Genomic DNA, 17314 nt, shown 5'->3' with positions numbered 1-17314 from the left:
TAAAACTTGAACGGGGTACAAACACGCACTTTTTGCAACTGTTCCATGACATATTTTATCATGTCGACAACTGGTAATTTAATGTTTTTGGATAAACAACGCCGATGAAAGCCGACGAAAAACTATCCTGGAAGATGACAGGAATTTGAATAACATGACAAAAACATCTTTCCAAAAATTAATTATTTTCCACGTCACCATAGCTTTAACGACACATTTTTACATAACACCAATCATTTTCAAAAAACAACCGGATCGTTTTTTCCGTCCACTTTTAAAAACTTTCGCTGCTTTTTTCCACTTTTCAAGCTTTATTTTCTCGATTTCTCGCATGTGAACCCAGCTTAACCCTCCTTGACATTTCAAAATCACGTGATTAGGTCATGCTGTTTCTTTTGAGGTTATGTTTTTATTTTCCTCACAAAATTGTGCAAAGATGAATAATTTAAAGTGTTAACTGACATGGAAGCGATCGGCGTAAAGGTAAATCCTTATTTTTCCCCTAGTTGACGCTGCTGCAGAACAATCCGCCATGGATAAACTTTCGACGGAAATTTTATTAAAAATATTTAAATATTTGGATATTTACGACTTGTGCAAACTCAAACAAACGTGTCGACGCTTTAACGAAATAATTGACGCGTGGGGCCACTCGTTTATTAAAAACGTGAAGCTCCTAGTTACAAATCAAATACATCCAACCATCATCGATCGGTACTGGTCAGGTGTTTTAAGTTTGAGTAGTCTTAAGTAGTTTGGTTTAGATCAGCTCGTCTCTTGTCCCCATTCGAGCGCCTCAGAATATGTCGCAACTGGAAATTGGGCATTTACAGCGAAAAAACGTTGCTATATAGCAAAACCAAATATATTCCTTGGCTCCAATTGGATAAGAATTTATTATGGCTTAGTAGGGAAGGATTTATCCGCGCGTACCGCCGGAATAGTAAAGGAATAAACACTAGGGAAGTTGTACATTGTATAAAAGGAAAAACACGCGCAGAAGTTTGTCGTTTTGTTAAAAAAAAGAATTACATTTTAAGCGGTCAAACGTAAGAACAACTCAACTTGTAAACTTTTGTACAGTGGGGTTTTTTAGAGATGGGAGTCTTTGGTTGTGGTCCGTAAAAGATAGGAAATTTGTTTTTGATTGGGAGAATTGCCACAGAGCTGATATTAACACTGTAGATATGTCTGATGGAATTATGGTGACTGGTTCGCGAGACAACTATGTAAAAATTTGGCAAAAAGGGGACTCATCCAGTTGTCAAAAAATTGACCTGCGGGATAGAGTATGGTCGGTGGCGCTTTCAGAAGAAAACACCTCGCTCCTGGCGATCGGAACCGCAGGAACTTCCGACATATCAACGGTAACCGTTTTCGACATGTCAAAGTATTATTGAAATCGTGTGAACTTTCCACAATCACCGTTGACTTGTTTTAGTCAGAAATTTGTTGCCAAACTCGACTCGGAAATCTTGGGTGCCGGGGTTTTGGATATAAAATGGGAGAGTCCCGCAACTCTTTGGTCCTGCGGCTACGACAGCCACTTGAGGAGGTGGGACCTGAGGACCGGAAAATGCGAACAAGCTCTAGGTGATCCTTGCGGGGCTGCGGTCTATTGTTTCCAATACGACCACTTCAATTCCATCATTAGCGGGACCCAGACCAACGGGAGGGTGGTCTTGTGGGATACCAGGCAAGATAATTACGTCCAGGTAAATATTGGGTCACGGTCGGTCGTGACGTTAATGTAGACGTATTTGTTACGTCGATTGAATGCTTGTGTAATAATTTGCATAATTTTTTAAGATGTATTTTATGGATTGTTGTCGCCGGCGCGAAAAAAGTTCGCCTGTCTACGGACTGTCTTACGACGCCGAATTTTTATTCACCGCCACAGATCAACACCTCAGCAGTCTGGACTTTTCAGTTTTCACTGGCAAATTCAGGGACTACAGTAATTTATTTTTAAAGTTAATAAAAGTCTGACGTAAATAAAATAATATATTTCGCATAATTATTTTTTTATTTCCATCGATAAATAATTTAAGTATAAATTACAGTTGATTGTTGCGTGCTAGATATAATAATTTCAACGAAACAAAATTAGAAAATAAGATGTGCGCCATCATCACATACGATTATCCTGCCAACACCTTAAATGTTCTTGTTTATGAGATTTATTTAAAAATGTATAAAATTGAACATAAAACATACATACAATTAATTAAAAACCTCTACACCGTCGAATGTACTTTTTTTCAAATATATAAAAGCAGTGTACAAAATCTACCATAAAACGCCAATACTAATTTCACTAAAAAACGTCCAATTTAATTTTTTCTTTTGTACTAGAATCCAACACCTTCACTTGGAATGTTCGTGGTGTAAAGGTAAAACAAATTCAACTTTTACCGTTGTGAAATTGTAGTAGACAGCCGATAGCGCCGAAGTAGCCTTCATGCTCCAAGAACAGCGCTTTCATTGTTCCCTTAGACCAGTAGTCCATCGCGTAGGCTAGGAGTTTCATCGCGATGGGATTCACTCGGAGGAAGTTGCCCATAAAAACCACCTACCCACACGTTACATTAAAAAAAAAACATGACAACCGACAATTACTACCCACCCTGTCTATTTTTTCCTGTGTGGCGCACATTCTCGCAATGGAACCGATGTTGTTCGTGATCGTGACCAACGTCGCTCTGGCTAGATCTTGCCTGCTGACTTTGCTGCGTCGCTCTCTGGAGTTCATTTGTCCAAAACTACACAAGGCCGAGAAACTTCATTGGCAACACAACACAGCACAGAGAAGAAAGTGCAAGAAATTACAACAAAGGACAAGACTACCGACACAATGAGTCGACAAGAAAATGGATGGAAGGAGAAGAGCATGCCGAGCGACTGACGGTGTATTACCTGCTGGCAACCAAATCTCCAGGCAAACCGAACCGTTCGTAGTCACCTCCGTAGATGTCGCGCACCAGTTTATCCACGTTCGTGTTGTCGCCCTCCGCTGCCAGTTGAATCGCTTCCTCGAACGTGTTACAGCCGGTCAGTAGACAACAGAGACCCAAAAACGTGCCGCCGCCGAGACTGCAATCGAAGGTGTCGGATGACGCGGACCGCGGACTGAACGATGTTTCTTACCTCGTCCCCGATATTCTTTTGTAATTGGTTGGGGAATACACGGCGAGAACGCTGACACCTGAACCGATGTTCACTATTAGGAAGGGGTACGGATTGGAGAAGTCGTAGTTGATTTTGGTGCAACAAGTGTCGTCGGTGGGACTCGCCCAATAATAGCACTCTGAAGGATTCTGTGCGTCGGCGAACTGCAAACCCTTTAACAGCGAATCGAACTCGTCGAATTTCTCCAACTTCATGTTGACCTCCTGTAATTCATCGTGTCACGAACAAATCGTCGTTTTTGGGGTGGTTTACCCTCCGGAAGTCCTCCTCGAATTTGTACGCGCCTCCGCCAGTCGCGCAGACCGTCGTCACCAGATTGGCCATCCCCTTGGACTTGGCCAGGGCCAAGAAGTTCACCATTTCGCTCGACGGGAACCGGATGAAGTGCAAGGTGCCCTTCCTACCCCGTATGTACACGTCTTCCATCTACCAGAGACAAAACAAATCGATCACCATGCCAACATGAGCCCTTATCGGTAGCAATTATGCTTTATCGCGGCGCACCGTTATCTTTCGAGTTCGGTTTTTAATACGATCACATGGACGGTCCAAAATACAAGCGGACTGGCCATGAAACACGCGGTCGCGGCGTCACCGAAATGTGCTTTGCCCCGCCAACTCCGACCCATCTCGTGTACCTGCAAATGCGTGTCCCGGTGTCCCGTCTTCCCGTACGCAGAATTCTTCGTCAGGTATCGCCGGATGTTGCGCAGCGTCTCCACTTCTGAATCTGCTTCGTCTTTGGTGATGTCCTTCGGCTCGAAATAAACCAATTTGCAGAGACTGCCCCCGATGTCCATGCCGAACCACGGCATCGCTGCAACAACGAAACATCGTCAACTCGTATTGTGCGGCAAAGCCGAATCAATTCACTTATGTCGATTACGGGTGCTGTCTGTTGGCTCGTAGAGGCCATCGTCGTGGTGGTTTCGTACGACAGACTAAAACAATTCACCTGCGTTTATCGCGATTTTTTGTACCGAAATGATAAAAGCCTCCATATTATCGGTTTTTCTTTCGTTTGTCATTTTTTGAGAGTCGATTAGGTTGATAAAGTTCTCGTTTTCTTCATTGTTGGTCAGACCTATCTGTGCTCGGCGTTTTCTTAAAGCGACTCCTGTACGCGTAATTTTTATGTAGGCGTTTATATTTATGAATGCTGATATAAAAACAATATTTTAAACTAGTTCGGCTTATCAATTTTTTTCATGCCGACACGTTCGTTCGTTTACTGCAAAATACTCTTCATTTATGAGTAGTTACATAGTATTATCATCGATGCTACACTATTATATTTGCTGCCGGTTTTTTTAATTCTTTAAAAGGACTTATGAACACGTCTTACGACCTTGGAAAGTTTTCATAACAACCTGACCTCGAACAAATTATAAAAATAAGACAGGAATGCATAATTATTTCATTTGAGCATTAACTGATATTAAAGTATTCTTGTTTTGTCGACTTACATTTTTTGTACAATACACAATTACAATAATTAAGATCGAAAAAATTTCACTCTTACGTAGTCAAAAAACTCAATACGATATTTATAATTTATAAATTATTAAAATGTACTCACTCTGCGGATTATAGGAAAATGTTACCATACTCCAAGTGTTTTCTTGTAAAAATCAAACTAGTAACTGGTCGTGGGGCACCTTAACTTTTTTTAAACGAGAATTAATGTTTTTTTTTATGTTTACAACCAATCACTGTTAATTACACTGGCAAGTCCAGTAGTCATGTTATTTAATAAATTATTATTACTAAATCAAATTTTATTTAACATTAAGATACATAAAAAATTACAATTTGGAATTTGAATATTGCATAATGTTTTATTTTCCTGATAGTGATAACATAATTTTTCCTTCGCGGAATTTTCTTGTGAATCTATTTTAATGTAAGTAAATAAAACATGATTATTTTGTTTAATCGTCGTTTGTTTAAAAATGTGTCGTACGGTTTTGGTTCAAGCAAATAAGAATAACTCTGGTTAAAAGCGCCTCCGTAAATAGTGAGAAATGTATTCGTAATCTTGATTCATTTATTTGCAGTAACATTATAGACCGATTCCCAGAATATTTATTTAGATCAGATTTAGTACAAACATGAATAAAAAAAATCCAAAGTTACGTTCAAAAACGAAGGAAGCCCTACTCCCTGATTACCCACGAATTAAAATCTTCTACTTCTACTTTCGAAATTTTCAAAACATGCAAATCGTTTGTTGGAGTTACTCCAAACACCCAAAATTGACGTAAAATTGTTCTGAGTTTTTCCCCCCATACACGATTTTATTTTATCATAGTTTGTTTAAAAACGTATCGTGCGGTCTGTTTTTTTAATGAAGAAAGTTCTCTTTAAACATTTGACAAATTCTTCGTAATCATCATTAATTCGCACCAACATTATGTTCGCATTAGAAAAATGGAAAATAATCTATTTGTAAGACAACAGTTTTTTAAAACTGTTCTACAAACATGAATTTCTGTAAAAAAAATTTAAAACTTACATTCATCAAAATAAAGACTTAATTCTTGTCAGCTCTTGGATTAAAATCTTACGCAAAAATTATAAACGACCTGATAAGGTATTAGGTATATTTAGTGACGCCGTTCTAAATTACTCAAAAACATGACGGTACAGAGGGTACAACTGAAATGAATCATCATCACTTAAAGTATCAACAATTTATGATATTATTTGGGTACCATAAAAGTTTCAAATGATACTTTAATTATAACAAATTATTTTAGTGTGATGGAGGAATATATTTTTTGTATTGACGTCTGTAAAGTTCTTATTTAAATTATCAGACGAAAGATAATGTTTAACGAAATAATGGGGCCAAAAAAACAATGTAAATTTACTAAACAGTGGATAATTGTACATTGTTGTGGGTTTATTGAACTGGGCCAAGTGGCATATCATTAAGACACAAAATTAACTTACATGGACTGTCTGACAAGCCATTTTCCGCCACACCGTTGACTTCCACTGGACCTTTTCTACTTTCTTCAGCCATTCTAACAATAACGTCCCTCACACAACGTTTACAACTGTGAGGCGCCATTGGAACATTGGACTGCTGAAAGCAAAATGTACACTGGTCAACTCGCATTCACCTCTGACGAGTGTTGAATGTTTTTAATGTCGTGCACATGTTCTGTGTTAACGAAAAATGTACACGCTTTGAGTGTCCTGTTGGGGCTAATGCCCTTGACCTCTGAATAAATCAGTATAAAAGTCTGCATGCATTAATCGAATTGCATATTTACGACGCTACAGAAATAGCGCCGGTTGGTTCCTAGACAAGTTATGTAATTTTTCATCGAACTATATTATGACCTATTACCTTCAATCATTTTTCTAATGTTTTGGATTCGCACGGAAACTAACATAACACTACACTCAGCAGTGGAATACGTTGTTTTCGGGTGTTTCGCAAGTATACAATTACGTGTCATTTAGAAAAACAAGGCACGTTATTATCAATTATCTCTTACTTGAATAAATTCGCGAAATAAGTGCCGAATACCCACACGCCAAGTCATGACATACAAACTATTTGACGTTCGCACGATCGCATTCATTGACGTTTTTACGGCAAACGTTGCAGAAGCCTGACATACCGACGTCTACAATCAACCAAGCAGATTCCAAAATCGCTCCGAATCACTCTATTTCGTTCACTTTTGCGAATTTAATGAATTGATCCATAATATTTATCGATTTCACTTATTGTAACCACAAATAAGTCTCATTAATTTAACGCCATCTATCCGCCAGTGAATAGAACTGACAGATAAACAAATTTATAGGTTATGTGAAATGTGAGTTGTGAATGTGCACCTGATGTTGAATATCGCTAAAGATAAACTCCCGGACGAGTTTAAAGATGAAGCCAGGTTGGATTCATTATTTTCGCCCTTTCGGAGTCATACAGTTAACCCCAGAGATTGGGACGCGAAAATTTCGTCATGGAAGTACTTGATTTCTCTGTACTGCTCTGACAGTGATGTCTACAGTTTTAATTTAGCTCTCTTAAGCACACAATTTGTACGAAATGGACGGCCCCCTAGTTGTCTCGGCGTTGTCGTCGAGGAAATGGTAAAAAGTGGCGACTTGCAATATTTGGAAGATTTTCTAAAAGAGTCGCCAAAAACGTGGGGTGGGTGGGCCGCCGATCTGCTAGTCAAAAAACCGTTATCGTGGTCATTCAATACCATTAAAAGTTCGTTATTTGCCAATGAAAGTAATTCTGAACGCACGTATGTCCACGTTGTGGTCATACGCCGGGAAGCCCAGAAATTGTTTTCCGCCTTTCCGGGGAAGCACAGAAATAAAGTGATAAATTTTTCCGAATTTTTGAAATTGATAGGGAAGGATTTTAGTCAAGCCGAAAATATAAAACTTTTGTTGCATCATCTAGTCCGCGAATGGAAAGTAGATGTGAAAGAGTTGAAAAATGGTAGTTCGGATTTTGAGTCGTTTTTGGTAAAAGTTGGGGAACAAAATAAACTTGTTCCGATATCTGAGGTCGATATTACTGCGTATACCCTGGAACAAAACGAGAAATTGCTCGTCAAATCTGTTGAAGAACTGGAGGATCAAGTTGCGCTTTGTTTGATGGAAGTTAAAACTCATTTGTTGAAAGGGCACCGACAACTCGCCAAGACGTGTCTTAAGAGGAAACATGAAATAGAAAAGCGCCTGACACACAAAGCGAATGCCTTACATAACATACAAGTCTTGTTGGAGAGGATTAAAGACGTCCACACTGACGCTGCAGTGTGGCGATCGTATAAACAAGCGATTTCGGCTTTCAACAGTACTATCCAAGAGACAGGCTTGACAGAGGACAGCGTAGAGGACACCATGAACAAACTAGCTGACGTACGAACATTTTGCATAAAAAAATGGAATCGGCGTAGTAACATTTTTGAAATTCTTGTCTTGACCTTGTACGGTGCAACGTAATGAATGTCAAAAGTACACACCGATCCCACGTTTTTAAATATACATGAGTTATGGGAATTTATTTTAAAAGTTTATTTTTCAGATGCTGGACGTGTATGAAGAGATTCAAGGGGCCATTTCTAAGCCTGCAACTTCGGAAGACGACGATTTGGAAGAGGAATTGGCAGAGTTGATGAAGAGTGAAGAAAAACCATCTGACACCAGTGGAGATTTAGATGAGCAGTTGGCAAAACTCGACATCAGCGGTTTACCACAAATACCTAGCCCTAATGTGTCATTAAAAGAAGCTCCAATTAGTTGATTGTATTATTTGAGTGTTAAAATAAAATATATCAAACCACGAGACGGAAACTGCAATTTAAGCTTTGAATTTGCCGATTCCGCTGCGTGGATAAGTCTGTTTCAATTTGTTGGTTTATTGGCTATAAATTATACAAACAGAACGTAAATAAAGTACATTAATGTGGTGACAGGTCAATGACCCGATCAAGGGTCCTCTGCAGTCAGCACAACGGATCAAAGCGGGATATGACAGCTGACTGGTGCACAAGATCCTTAATTTCGTTTAAAAAAGTACAATAAGTGGATATTACGTAAAAAATGTATTTTATGATTTTTTACCGCAATTCGTTTGTAAAATCGCGTGCGTTTGCGGCTCGTTCTTGACGGGCAATAACTGTAACGAGTGTTTGTTGAACGTTGTCACGCCACAATCGCACAATGTTTTATCGACGAATTGCGAGAACAGACGCAATCGAACTTATAAAGAATATAAGCTTTCATAGAAGTAGTTGCCTTTAGATAGTTTCACGGGAATGTAGAGTGTAACTAACAACAAACGAGAAAGGAGTCGAGGAACTGTTGTAAAAGGAACGAGCCCAACTATTTAAAATGAAAAAAATTCTTATATTTAAATATTTTAAACAATTCCATTTATATAGTCTGGTAAAATAAAAAATATTTTTCAAAAATTCAGTACACAGATCATGCAAATATACAAGAATTATGTAAACCCGGGAAAAATGAACTTTATATTCAAATAAAACCTTGAATCAGTAATAAATAAAAGTCAATAAATTACTGCCTTCGATTCCCCACTTCACTGCGTAGACAGTGAGAGTAAAATTATACAAGTGGATTTATTAATTGCAGAAAAAAGACAAACAAGATGATAGCACTTGGAGAAATTACCTATTACGATTGAAAAACTCACATAAATTAACAATAACATAAATTTTAAATAATAATAAAAAGTGTTTTTTTTACTAAAAACGTATGTATATGCAAAAATTATTTATATCAATTCTTAACAACACATTGTTTTAATATGAGCAAAATACAGCCACTGCACATTGTGTTAACGGCACCACTCCTACAAAATGCTGTTTTAGTATAGTCCGTAACAAGGAATTAATAATCGTCTAGATCGAATTCCTCTCCATTTTCTAGATCTTCTAATTGCAAACTCTGGAAATCCACTTTGTATCTTAATAAACCTGTAACGACAAAATCGTTGGAAAATCAAATGGTAAAAACAGTGACGTGGAACATGAAGTAATAAATGAAAGTAATTTGGTAATATGTGGAAAAAAATGGACAATATGTCATAAAAATCAAATCTAAAAATTTGCAAATAAAAAATTCAACGTAAGCACTTAAGTACATTAACGTGAAGGCGTAATTTTACAATGGTCGATCTTTACGTGGCATGCATTATTCAACTTGCAGGGTCATCTAAATAAAATGAAAAACTAATCAAAAGCAGCCATGAAACACCTCGTAACGAAAGCAATTTTTCCCATTTGAAAAAAAAATTGGTTGTGCAACAGAAAATAAAAAAAATTAATTAAATAGATAATGATATAATCTGAGACTGATCGCTCTTGTACCTTAATAGGAGCTCTGACTTGTGTAAATCTTTAATAATCATCAAGATCTACATCATCCAAAGGCTCATCGGCTTGCAGAGATTGAAAGTCCACTTTATAGCGCAGAATGCCTGTCCAGTTAGCAGCGTAAAGTTCGATTGGATATGATTAGTATTTTTTAATGGCGACACGATTTTGATGTTACATTCGTTAAAACAGTGAATCACATACTGACCTCCAATACCACCAAACCCTCGAACAAACTGCGATCCTTCTTGGGATTTGTCCGTGATAATTTCTAAAGTAGCACCAAAATTTTTGTAGTTGTTGGCGAGCCATTCGAGCAGCGGCTGACACTCCACCAATTCCAATTCGACTCCGCTCTGCAGAAAACAAACATTAACGAAAACTCCCCCCAACAAATGCGCATTCAACTGACGTCCTTATCCGTGAAATGTGACTTGTCCTTTTCTTGTTCCGGCGTCAAATGTAATACCGTCTCGGTTCCCGTCGTGTGATTTTTCAGAACGTATCTTTGAATGTCGAGATTTTCCCAACAGATCAGCGTTTCGACCGCTCCCAATTCGAGTCCCCTGAGCGTATCCTCCACACCGAAACAATATTTGCCAGTGTCCTGGCTGATTTCGTCGAAGTAACGTCCGATTAGTTTCTTCTCCTGGATGAATTTGACGTTCTGCAGAGACTCGGCTGCCAATTCGATGGCCTGATTGAAGCCGTTCTCGCCGCCGTACGATACGTCCACTAATTTTATCACTTTTGCTTGTAATCTCTGCGAAAATAAAGCGAAACGTGACGAATGTCGCACACGAAAAAAATCAACTTACAGGATCAAACATATCTGATTGACTAAGTTCAGTCTTAAAGTCCGCACTACCAGCCAATATCAGTCCAGCAATGTTTGGTTTGTCATTAGTAATAAAGAGTTGCGTGGCTACTTCTGCCACTTTTCTAACGTAGTTGTGTCTTTTTTCCATTCGCAAGCGGGCGAAACGCAACGCAGATTGACCACCTCTGCCGTGTTTCTTCGGTAGGTCCACGGTGAACTTGTGGAGGACCTCTCGGGTGTTGCCTTGCAAAGTACCGAACAGAGCGCCGTTACCGTCCATCACGATGAAACCGAATTTGTTGTCGTCTGCCAATAAGGCCGTTAGTGCTTCCGTGTGGAACTTATTGTCGCATAAGTACAGAGAGGTATTTATGGGCTTGAAAGGTTCGAAATCGATGTTTACTTTCTTCTCTTTACCTTCATCGGTTACAATTGTTCCACAGTAGATTACTAGCCCGTTCGGCGGCACTGAAAACATTTCCCAAAAGTCAGCTACACCGCTGTGGCGGCTTTCCTAAATAAAATTAAAGGAAACCCTTTTTCTTGAAATTATGATTTTTTATTTACGCATTTGGAGGTTATCAGTACGTTTTAATTTTGCTTAAAATTTCAGTCTAATGCTACCATCGTCAACTAGCGATTAGACTTATTTATTTACTTCTTAGAATACACAGTAATGGTCGTAAAATTACAACCTAAATATGCGAGACAAAAATCTCCAATTCAATAAACGTGTGGCGGAATAATCAAAATTCTGGTGTTGCTATAAATAAAAATTTATTTGTTTTCACCGAAAATTTCACAAGAATTGAAACACAAGCAAAAAATATTTCATCCTTTCCTCTACTTGTAGAACAGAATTTTCCCAAACATTCTAGCCCAAGTAATGCTCCTCGACAAATATAGCGTTTAACGAGTTCGTACTGCATGGTCAAACATTTTATTCGTTAATTTGGGAAAACATGTAACATTGCGCCTTATGTAAGGACTAAAAATATATCTGACAAAAAGTTATCACGTATCTGGTATATTGCATTTATTATTTTTTTCTAATTCCCAAGAGTTTATTCTAATGATTTTATGACCATGTGCAATTTTTTTTTTAATTCGAAAAAAAATTGCACCACGGTTGTCACCTTATGATTCAAGTTTTACCGCCCGATAGAAAACACCCATTTATAATCGATTTAAAATTCCCAAAAAAATTCAGGAACGATTGTGTATCGCTGTAGAATATTCTGTAAAAATTTCAATTTTTTTAATGAAACAGGTAAATACATACCTACTCATTTCATTTTAATTCAATAACCGCTAAATATATTTACATCATTTTTCACTGAGTCTTTTCAAACATTTAGGAAAAATTTGGTGTCACTGAAATAATGAAAACATCACCGCTTCTTGAAATAAATGAATTTCATATTAACATCACCGCTTCTTGAAATAAATGAATTTCATATTAAAGTGCAAAATTTAGCTATGATTTATTATTAAATTGGGTGGTCACTTCCACAAAAAAGATTGACATGGGTTATTTATGATACCCTCTATGGACTTAAGCATTACTAAAAAAGTTCTCAACAGATGTTTGTTGGCTGTTTACCAACAATGAGGTATTTATTTATGACACTCTAGTTGGAAATCTTGGTCATTTTTCGCTGTTAACGTTAAAATTGGAATAATTCAAAAACTAATACCTTTATTTTGAGGTGAATTTCATAAATATGTTCTTTGAATTAATTGTGAATTACGAGCGTGTACGAAAAAAAAAATTTTTTTAATTTAATAAATGATTAAATGTTTTCTTTACATCATCTAATTACTTGCATTTTTGCATAGTATGTAATTGCAAACATACATTGTATGATCAAGAACAAAATGAACATAACTGCTAACTGTGAGTAAAAAAAAAAGATGTTACCAAATTGTTCTTTTTTTGTACATCTGCAAATAAATTAAATACAAACTGTTGACATTATTTAATCATGAAATAAAAGTTCATTCTATTGTATTAATGGCACCCAGTTATAACCTCAACTTATAATGTACACAAAAAAAGAAAATTCTAAAAGAAGCCATTAACAATACAAGAGAGCATTTTTGTTAATACTCTCATGGCTTGAAATTAGACATTACATCACATTTAAACTTTTTTTTTCAAGATTCTTCAAAAAACAGCTGTTACAAATGTTTTACCACTTCTTTATAAACAGTTTTTGAGACAAAATATGTTTTGTGACATTGAACAATTCTTAATTATTACAAAATCACAATCACTTCTAACAAGAGTAGGTACTAACAAAGGAAATTTTTTATTTAATTAAAAATGTAAATGTTAGATCATTGTTAAGTGTGCACAAGTTTTAGCAGGATGCTTTTAATATGTGCACAAGGGCTTTGCCACTGTTGCACTGAAAGTTTTTTAATGAGCTATGGTATGTGGTATGAGGTGTCGCATGTGTAATCCATAAAGAATGTGGTGCACAAAGCCCTTGCACTTTGTAACTGGTTCACATGGTGCCAACATCTGGTACATACCTTTAGTGTATAATTTGAGGCGATGCTGGACTGACGTGATTGCACCTAGTACCGAGAGCCTGTTAACCCTAGACTTGATGTTGGAGGCTGTGCCAAATTCGTCGGCTAACATTTTGCTGACCCGAGAGATTTGATCCTTGGGCGGGATAATTAACGAAATCATGCTGGTGCCGTTCCTGCGAACAACAAATTTAAATTTAGATTGTTTCGTCGTGGAACATTCTCAATTTCTGACTCGTGGGCATATGTTCACATCGACCGAAATTCCAACCACGTTGCACTTACCCTCTCGCCAATTCCAGACTTTTGATGAGTTTCTTGATTTTCCATATCTCTACATTACGGTCGGCCGAAGTCTCTTCACCTGACATTTTTGCGGTATTTCGTACAAACTAAAAATGTGAAAAATGTGGCCCGATGCAAAATGGCGCGGTCTCCAATGCCGACGAACTACTTGATTGAGTCACTTTTCACTGGTTATGCAGGTAACTTAACCACTTTAACTGGTTATAACTAGAAATTCACGTACCAGCGTGTTCGTTAATTCGGCGAAAAAAATTCACCGACACTTCACATTCCTAAACAAACGGAATCACGAAAAATAAAATTGGCAGTTACTGTCCTTTGCGAAAGGAAATTCGAAAAGGACCCTACGATTTTCCAACTTTCCGACCGGAATTTCCCACACATTAAACAAATCTAGGGGCGATTCGCGTTCTCAAGTTGGCGCACTGACAAATTGACACTTGTTTAAACGCATGTCATGCTTTCACTTCCACTAAAAAATATGGAACACCTTCGATTACCGCAACTACACCAAACGCGACATCCTCCAAACATTCCCTTCCAAAAAATTTCCTTTATAGATTTTTTTTGAAAATTGTATGGCCCCTCAACTGATCAATAGCGCATGTCAAAATCTCAATCAACTGCGACTGCGCCCATCGTTTGTTGACAGTTCGTTGACGTTTACTCTTGTTGACGTTTGTTAATAACAATTTTTGGTTATATTTACAAATTGGAATTGGACTTTTTGCTCTATTGTACTTCAAGTTTCATCAGTTTTGCTTGACTGGCGTGAAACAACAAAACCGACAAAGAACCAGAAACAACACATTCGATTTTACGGCACTTCTACAGAAGTGCTTCATGATTTTTGGCCATCATAATATGACAACGCTGATGATGGATTACGAATTTAAGGTGAAAACTCAGAATGAGAGGGTGAAGGTGGAGGACTTGTTTGACTACGAGGGTTGCAAAGTTGGTAGAGGGACGTACGGACATGTGTATAAGGGCAGACGTAAAGATGGCTCGGATAACAGAGATTACGCGCTAAAGCAGATTGAAGGTACTGGGCTTTCGATGTCGGCGTGTCGGGAAATAGCGGTAAGTAAAAAAAATTTTTTTTTTTGGGACATAGAGTATCAAATTTTTAGCTTCTGAGAGAACTAAAACATCCTAATGTAATTAATCTAATTAGAGTATTTTTGTCACACAATGATAGAAAAGTGTGGCTTCTGTTTGATTTTGCTGAACATGATTTGTGGCACATAATCAAATTTCACAGAGCTGCCAAAGCTAATAAAAAACCAGTAATGGTTCCTAAAGGAATGGTTAAATCTCTACTGTATCAGATCTTAGATGGAATACATTATTTACACTCAAATTGGGTATTACATAGAGATTTAAAACCAGCAAATATTCTTGTTATGGGCGAGGGACCTGAACGAGGGCGCGTAAAAATCGCAGACATGGGTTTTGCTAGACTTTTCAATGCTCCTTTGAAACCTCTCGCCGATCTTGATCCAGTTGTGGTCACTTTCTGGTACAGAGCACCTGAACTACTCTTAGGAGCGCGTCACTATACAAAAGCAATAGGTAAACGCGTGATTATTTTAATTTGTAAGAAAAATACACAAATAAATATTTTTGCAAAGATATATGGGCCATCGGTTGTATTTTTGCGGAACTGTTGACGTCAGAACCGATTTTTCACTGCCGTCAAGAAGACATAAAAACTAGTAATCCTTATCATCACGACCAACTAGACAGAATATTTAACGTGATGGGTTTCCCTTTAGAGAAAGATTGGGAAGATATTAAAAAAATGCCAGAACATCCTACATTGGTCAAAGACTTTAAAAAGTCGAGGTAAACGTAATCGTGTTTGGGAAACGTGAAATATACTTTTTTTCTTGTAGCTACGTAAATTGTTCACTAGTGAAATATATGGATAGGCACAAGATCAAACCAGACAGTAAAGCGTTTCATCTGTTGCAAAAGTTACTTCTGATGGATCCCAACAGGAGAATTACTTCTGAACAGGCGATGCAAGATGCGTATTTCTCGGAAGATCCGTTGCCAACTCAGGACGTTTTTGCCGGTCGGTGAATTACGCAAGAATTGAGATTTTTATTGAGTTGAGCGTTTCAGGATGTCCCATTCCGTATCCGAAACGGGAGTTTTTGACTGACGACGATCAGGAAGAGAAAGCGGAAAATAAACAACGTCAGAATCAACAGCAGCAGCAACAACAACAGCAGCAACAGCAACAACAACAGCAATCGCAGCAGCAACAACAGCAGCAGCAACAATCGCAACAACAGCAGCAGTCGGCGAGCGGAGACAACCACGGGAATCCGGCGAAGAGAGTGAGATTGTCGGGAGCAACTCATCCCAGTCAGGTCAACCCACAAGTGAGAGATTTCCGATTGTTGAGACAGTTTGATTTATGATTTATTGCTGTTTTAGGCAATTCCAATTTCACAACAACAAGAGTTTCACCAACAACAAATGATGTATAATAATGGGCAACAGCAGCAACAAAATTTTCAACAAAGGTTTTAAGATATAGTTAAGTGGACAGGCTTTAGGTTTTAGAATGCAAATAAGACAAATTTACTATAGATAAATTTTTAGAGTACCTACAATTAGAATCTCTAAAAGTATTACATGTAAAGTAAATAAATAATAAGCATATGTAACATCAATTTTTTTAAATAAATATAATTATGACGTAAGCGTTGTATTTCATTTGAAAGAAAGCATCCTCGGAATATTAAAACTATAAATGAGTGCTTAAATTGTTACTTTCGATATCTACCTGGAAAGGTACTAGAGGGTCGGTAGCAATCGAAGAACGAAGAGCAATAAATCATTTCAAATCGTGCCAGTTGGACTATATGGTTTTTGTTTCCTTTTTTAATAACACAAAAAAAAATCTTTTTTTCAAAATTCAAAAAAGCTGCCCCATAAATACCTACGTTCATAAACTACAAATTGGTTATACAACATGTCTCAAAAATAAGTAAGTACATTAATGTTAACTGGCAATAGAACTTGTTAACAGCAACAATATATTTGAATATGTATATTTTTTTCCTAAACCTTGAAGTTATCCAATGAAAATTATTGAAAGATTTGGCACAAATTTCGTGACCCGCCTATTGGGATTATTTGTTTCGCCGATGCCGATAAGCGAAGAACAAAAAACCAATGCAACAAAACTTTCACTGCGCCCGCTGCTGTGACCTATAATGGTGTAATAAGGGTGGAAGAGAAAAAAGATAATCATATGGTAGATAGTAAATGAAAACAATTTTAATAATAAATATTTTAAAGTGACCTTAATGAATCGCCCATACCAAAGCCTTCCACTCTTTCCAGCATACCTGTTATTGCGAATTGTTAGGGCAGCATTTTCCGCCCGTTCTCTTAAAACTTCAATTGTATCAATTGCCATCGAATATACATACCAAGTCCTTCATGAACTCCCACAAGAAGAACTAGCACGAAAATTCTCTAAACTAGAGGAACACCCCCGACGCTTCGTCATACGCCAATACTAATCGAAAATAAACGCACCATTTTCACAAAATTTTAGTTT

General features: G+C 37.4%; 5 protein-coding genes across 10 annotated transcripts; 3 read left to right on the top strand and 2 right to left on the bottom strand.

The window, feature by feature from the left end:
- Positions 1–379: 379 nt before the first annotated feature.
- LOC138135529 (F-box/WD repeat-containing protein 4) lies at positions 380–2017 on the top strand. The gene is made up of 5 exons (XM_069054285.1): positions 380–714; positions 765–1049; positions 1097–1390; positions 1442–1715; positions 1810–2017. Exons 1-5 carry the CDS (start codon positions 533–535, stop codon positions 1987–1989), a joined length of 1215 nt encoding a protein of 404 aa, XP_068910386.1. The 5' UTR covers positions 380–532; the 3' UTR covers positions 1990–2017.
- fbl (pantothenate kinase 3 fbl) lies at positions 1992–6742 on the bottom strand. Of its 5 annotated transcripts, none has more exons than XM_069054280.1 (8): positions 6548–6742; positions 6145–6280; positions 3828–4006; positions 3442–3615; positions 3148–3392; positions 2917–3093; positions 2627–2780; positions 1992–2572 (listed from the first exon to the last, which is right to left on the bottom strand). In XM_069054280.1, exons 2-8 carry the CDS (start codon positions 6263–6265, stop codon positions 2405–2407), a joined length of 1218 nt encoding a protein of 405 aa, XP_068910381.1. In that variant the 5' UTR covers positions 6266–6280; positions 6548–6742; the 3' UTR covers positions 1992–2404. The 5 variants fall into 5 exon arrangements, with proteins under 5 accessions (XP_068910381.1, XP_068910382.1, XP_068910383.1 ...); XM_069054281.1 differs by having other exon boundaries at positions 6145–6277; XM_069054282.1 differs by having other exon boundaries at positions 2627–2762; positions 6548–6737.
- Positions 6743–6916: 174 nt separating this feature from the next.
- Positions 6917–8578, top strand: LOC138135526 (charged multivesicular body protein 7). The gene is made up of 2 exons (XM_069054279.1): positions 6917–8088; positions 8255–8578. Exons 1-2 carry the CDS (start codon positions 7048–7050, stop codon positions 8471–8473), a joined length of 1260 nt encoding a protein of 419 aa, XP_068910380.1. The 5' UTR covers positions 6917–7047; the 3' UTR covers positions 8474–8578.
- On the bottom strand, positions 8569–14170 carry eRF1 (eukaryotic release factor 1). 2 transcript variants are annotated; one of them, XM_069054278.1, is made up of 7 exons: positions 13711–14170; positions 13426–13601; positions 10886–11355; positions 10480–10830; positions 10276–10423; positions 10062–10171; positions 8569–9668 (listed from the first exon to the last, which is right to left on the bottom strand). In XM_069054278.1, the coding sequence occupies exons 1-6, from the start codon at positions 13794–13796 to the stop codon at positions 10092–10094; spliced, it is 1311 nt and encodes a 436-aa protein (XP_068910379.1). In that variant the 5' UTR covers positions 13797–14170; the 3' UTR covers positions 8569–9668; positions 10062–10091. The 2 variants fall into 2 exon arrangements, with proteins under 2 accessions (XP_068910379.1, XP_068910378.1); XM_069054277.1 differs by lacking the exon at positions 10062–10171 and having other exon boundaries at positions 13711–14147.
- Positions 14171–14361: 191 nt separating this feature from the next.
- Cdk8 (cyclin-dependent kinase 8) lies at positions 14362–16448 on the top strand. Its single transcript, XM_069054276.1, has 6 exons — positions 14362–14814; positions 14865–15306; positions 15366–15579; positions 15630–15811; positions 15862–16124; positions 16180–16448. Exons 1-6 carry the CDS (start codon positions 14575–14577, stop codon positions 16273–16275), a joined length of 1437 nt encoding a protein of 478 aa, XP_068910377.1. The 5' UTR covers positions 14362–14574; the 3' UTR covers positions 16276–16448.
- The last annotated feature ends 866 nt before the right edge of the window (positions 16449–17314 follow it).

This window comes from Tenebrio molitor, chromosome 7 (assembly GCF_963966145.1).
Source record: "Tenebrio molitor chromosome 7, icTenMoli1.1, whole genome shotgun sequence".
Classification (NCBI taxonomy): Eukaryota; Metazoa; Arthropoda; class Insecta; order Coleoptera; family Tenebrionidae; genus Tenebrio; species Tenebrio molitor.
Note: the sequence above shows the minus strand (reverse complement) of the source record. Positions and strands in the feature narration are given on the sequence as shown.

Excerpts from the sequence above, each read along its gene's own strand:
- fbl (XM_069054280.1), bottom strand. The coding sequence starts at position 6,265 with ATGGCGCCTCACAGTTGTAAACGTTGTGTGAGGGACGTTATTGTTAGA. Across the intron at positions 3,616-3,827 it reads ACCGGGACACGCATTTGCAG|ATGGAAGACGTGTACATACG; the intron begins GTACACGAGATG and ends TGTCTCTGGTAG. Across the intron at positions 2,573-2,626 it reads CACAGGAAAAAATAGACAGG|GTGGTTTTTATGGGCAACTT; the intron begins GTGGGTAGTAAT and ends ACGTGTGGGTAG.
- Cdk8 (XM_069054276.1), top strand. The coding sequence starts at position 14,575 with ATGATTTTTGGCCATCATAATATGACAACGCTGATGATGGATTACGAA. Across the intron at positions 14,815-14,864 it reads CGGCGTGTCGGGAAATAGCG|CTTCTGAGAGAACTAAAACA; the intron begins GTAAGTAAAAAA and ends TCAAATTTTTAG. Across the intron at positions 15,812-15,861 it reads AACTCAGGACGTTTTTGCCG|GATGTCCCATTCCGTATCCG; the intron begins GTCGGTGAATTA and ends TGAGCGTTTCAG.
- LOC138135529 (XM_069054285.1), top strand. The coding sequence starts at position 533 with ATGGATAAACTTTCGACGGAAATTTTATTAAAAATATTTAAATATTTG. Across the intron at positions 1,050-1,096 it reads TACATTTTAAGCGGTCAAAC|AGATGGGAGTCTTTGGTTGT; the intron begins GTAAGAACAACT and ends GGGGTTTTTTAG. Across the intron at positions 1,391-1,441 it reads ACCGTTTTCGACATGTCAAA|TCAGAAATTTGTTGCCAAAC; the intron begins GTATTATTGAAA and ends GACTTGTTTTAG.
- LOC138135526 (XM_069054279.1), top strand. The coding sequence starts at position 7,048 with ATGTTGAATATCGCTAAAGATAAACTCCCGGACGAGTTTAAAGATGAA. Across the intron at positions 8,089-8,254 it reads CCATGAACAAACTAGCTGAC|ATGCTGGACGTGTATGAAGA; the intron begins GTACGAACATTT and ends TTTATTTTTCAG.
- eRF1 (XM_069054277.1), bottom strand. The coding sequence starts at position 13,796 with ATGTCAGGTGAAGAGACTTCGGCCGACCGTAATGTAGAGATATGGAAA. Across the intron at positions 11,356-13,425 it reads CCTCAAATTATACACTAAAG|TGCCGCCGAACGGGCTAGTA; the intron begins GTATGTACCAGA and ends AAATGTTTTCAG. Across the intron at positions 10,424-10,479 it reads CACATTTCACGGATAAGGAC|AGCGGAGTCGAATTGGAATT; the intron begins GTCAGTTGAATG and ends TGTTTTCTGCAG.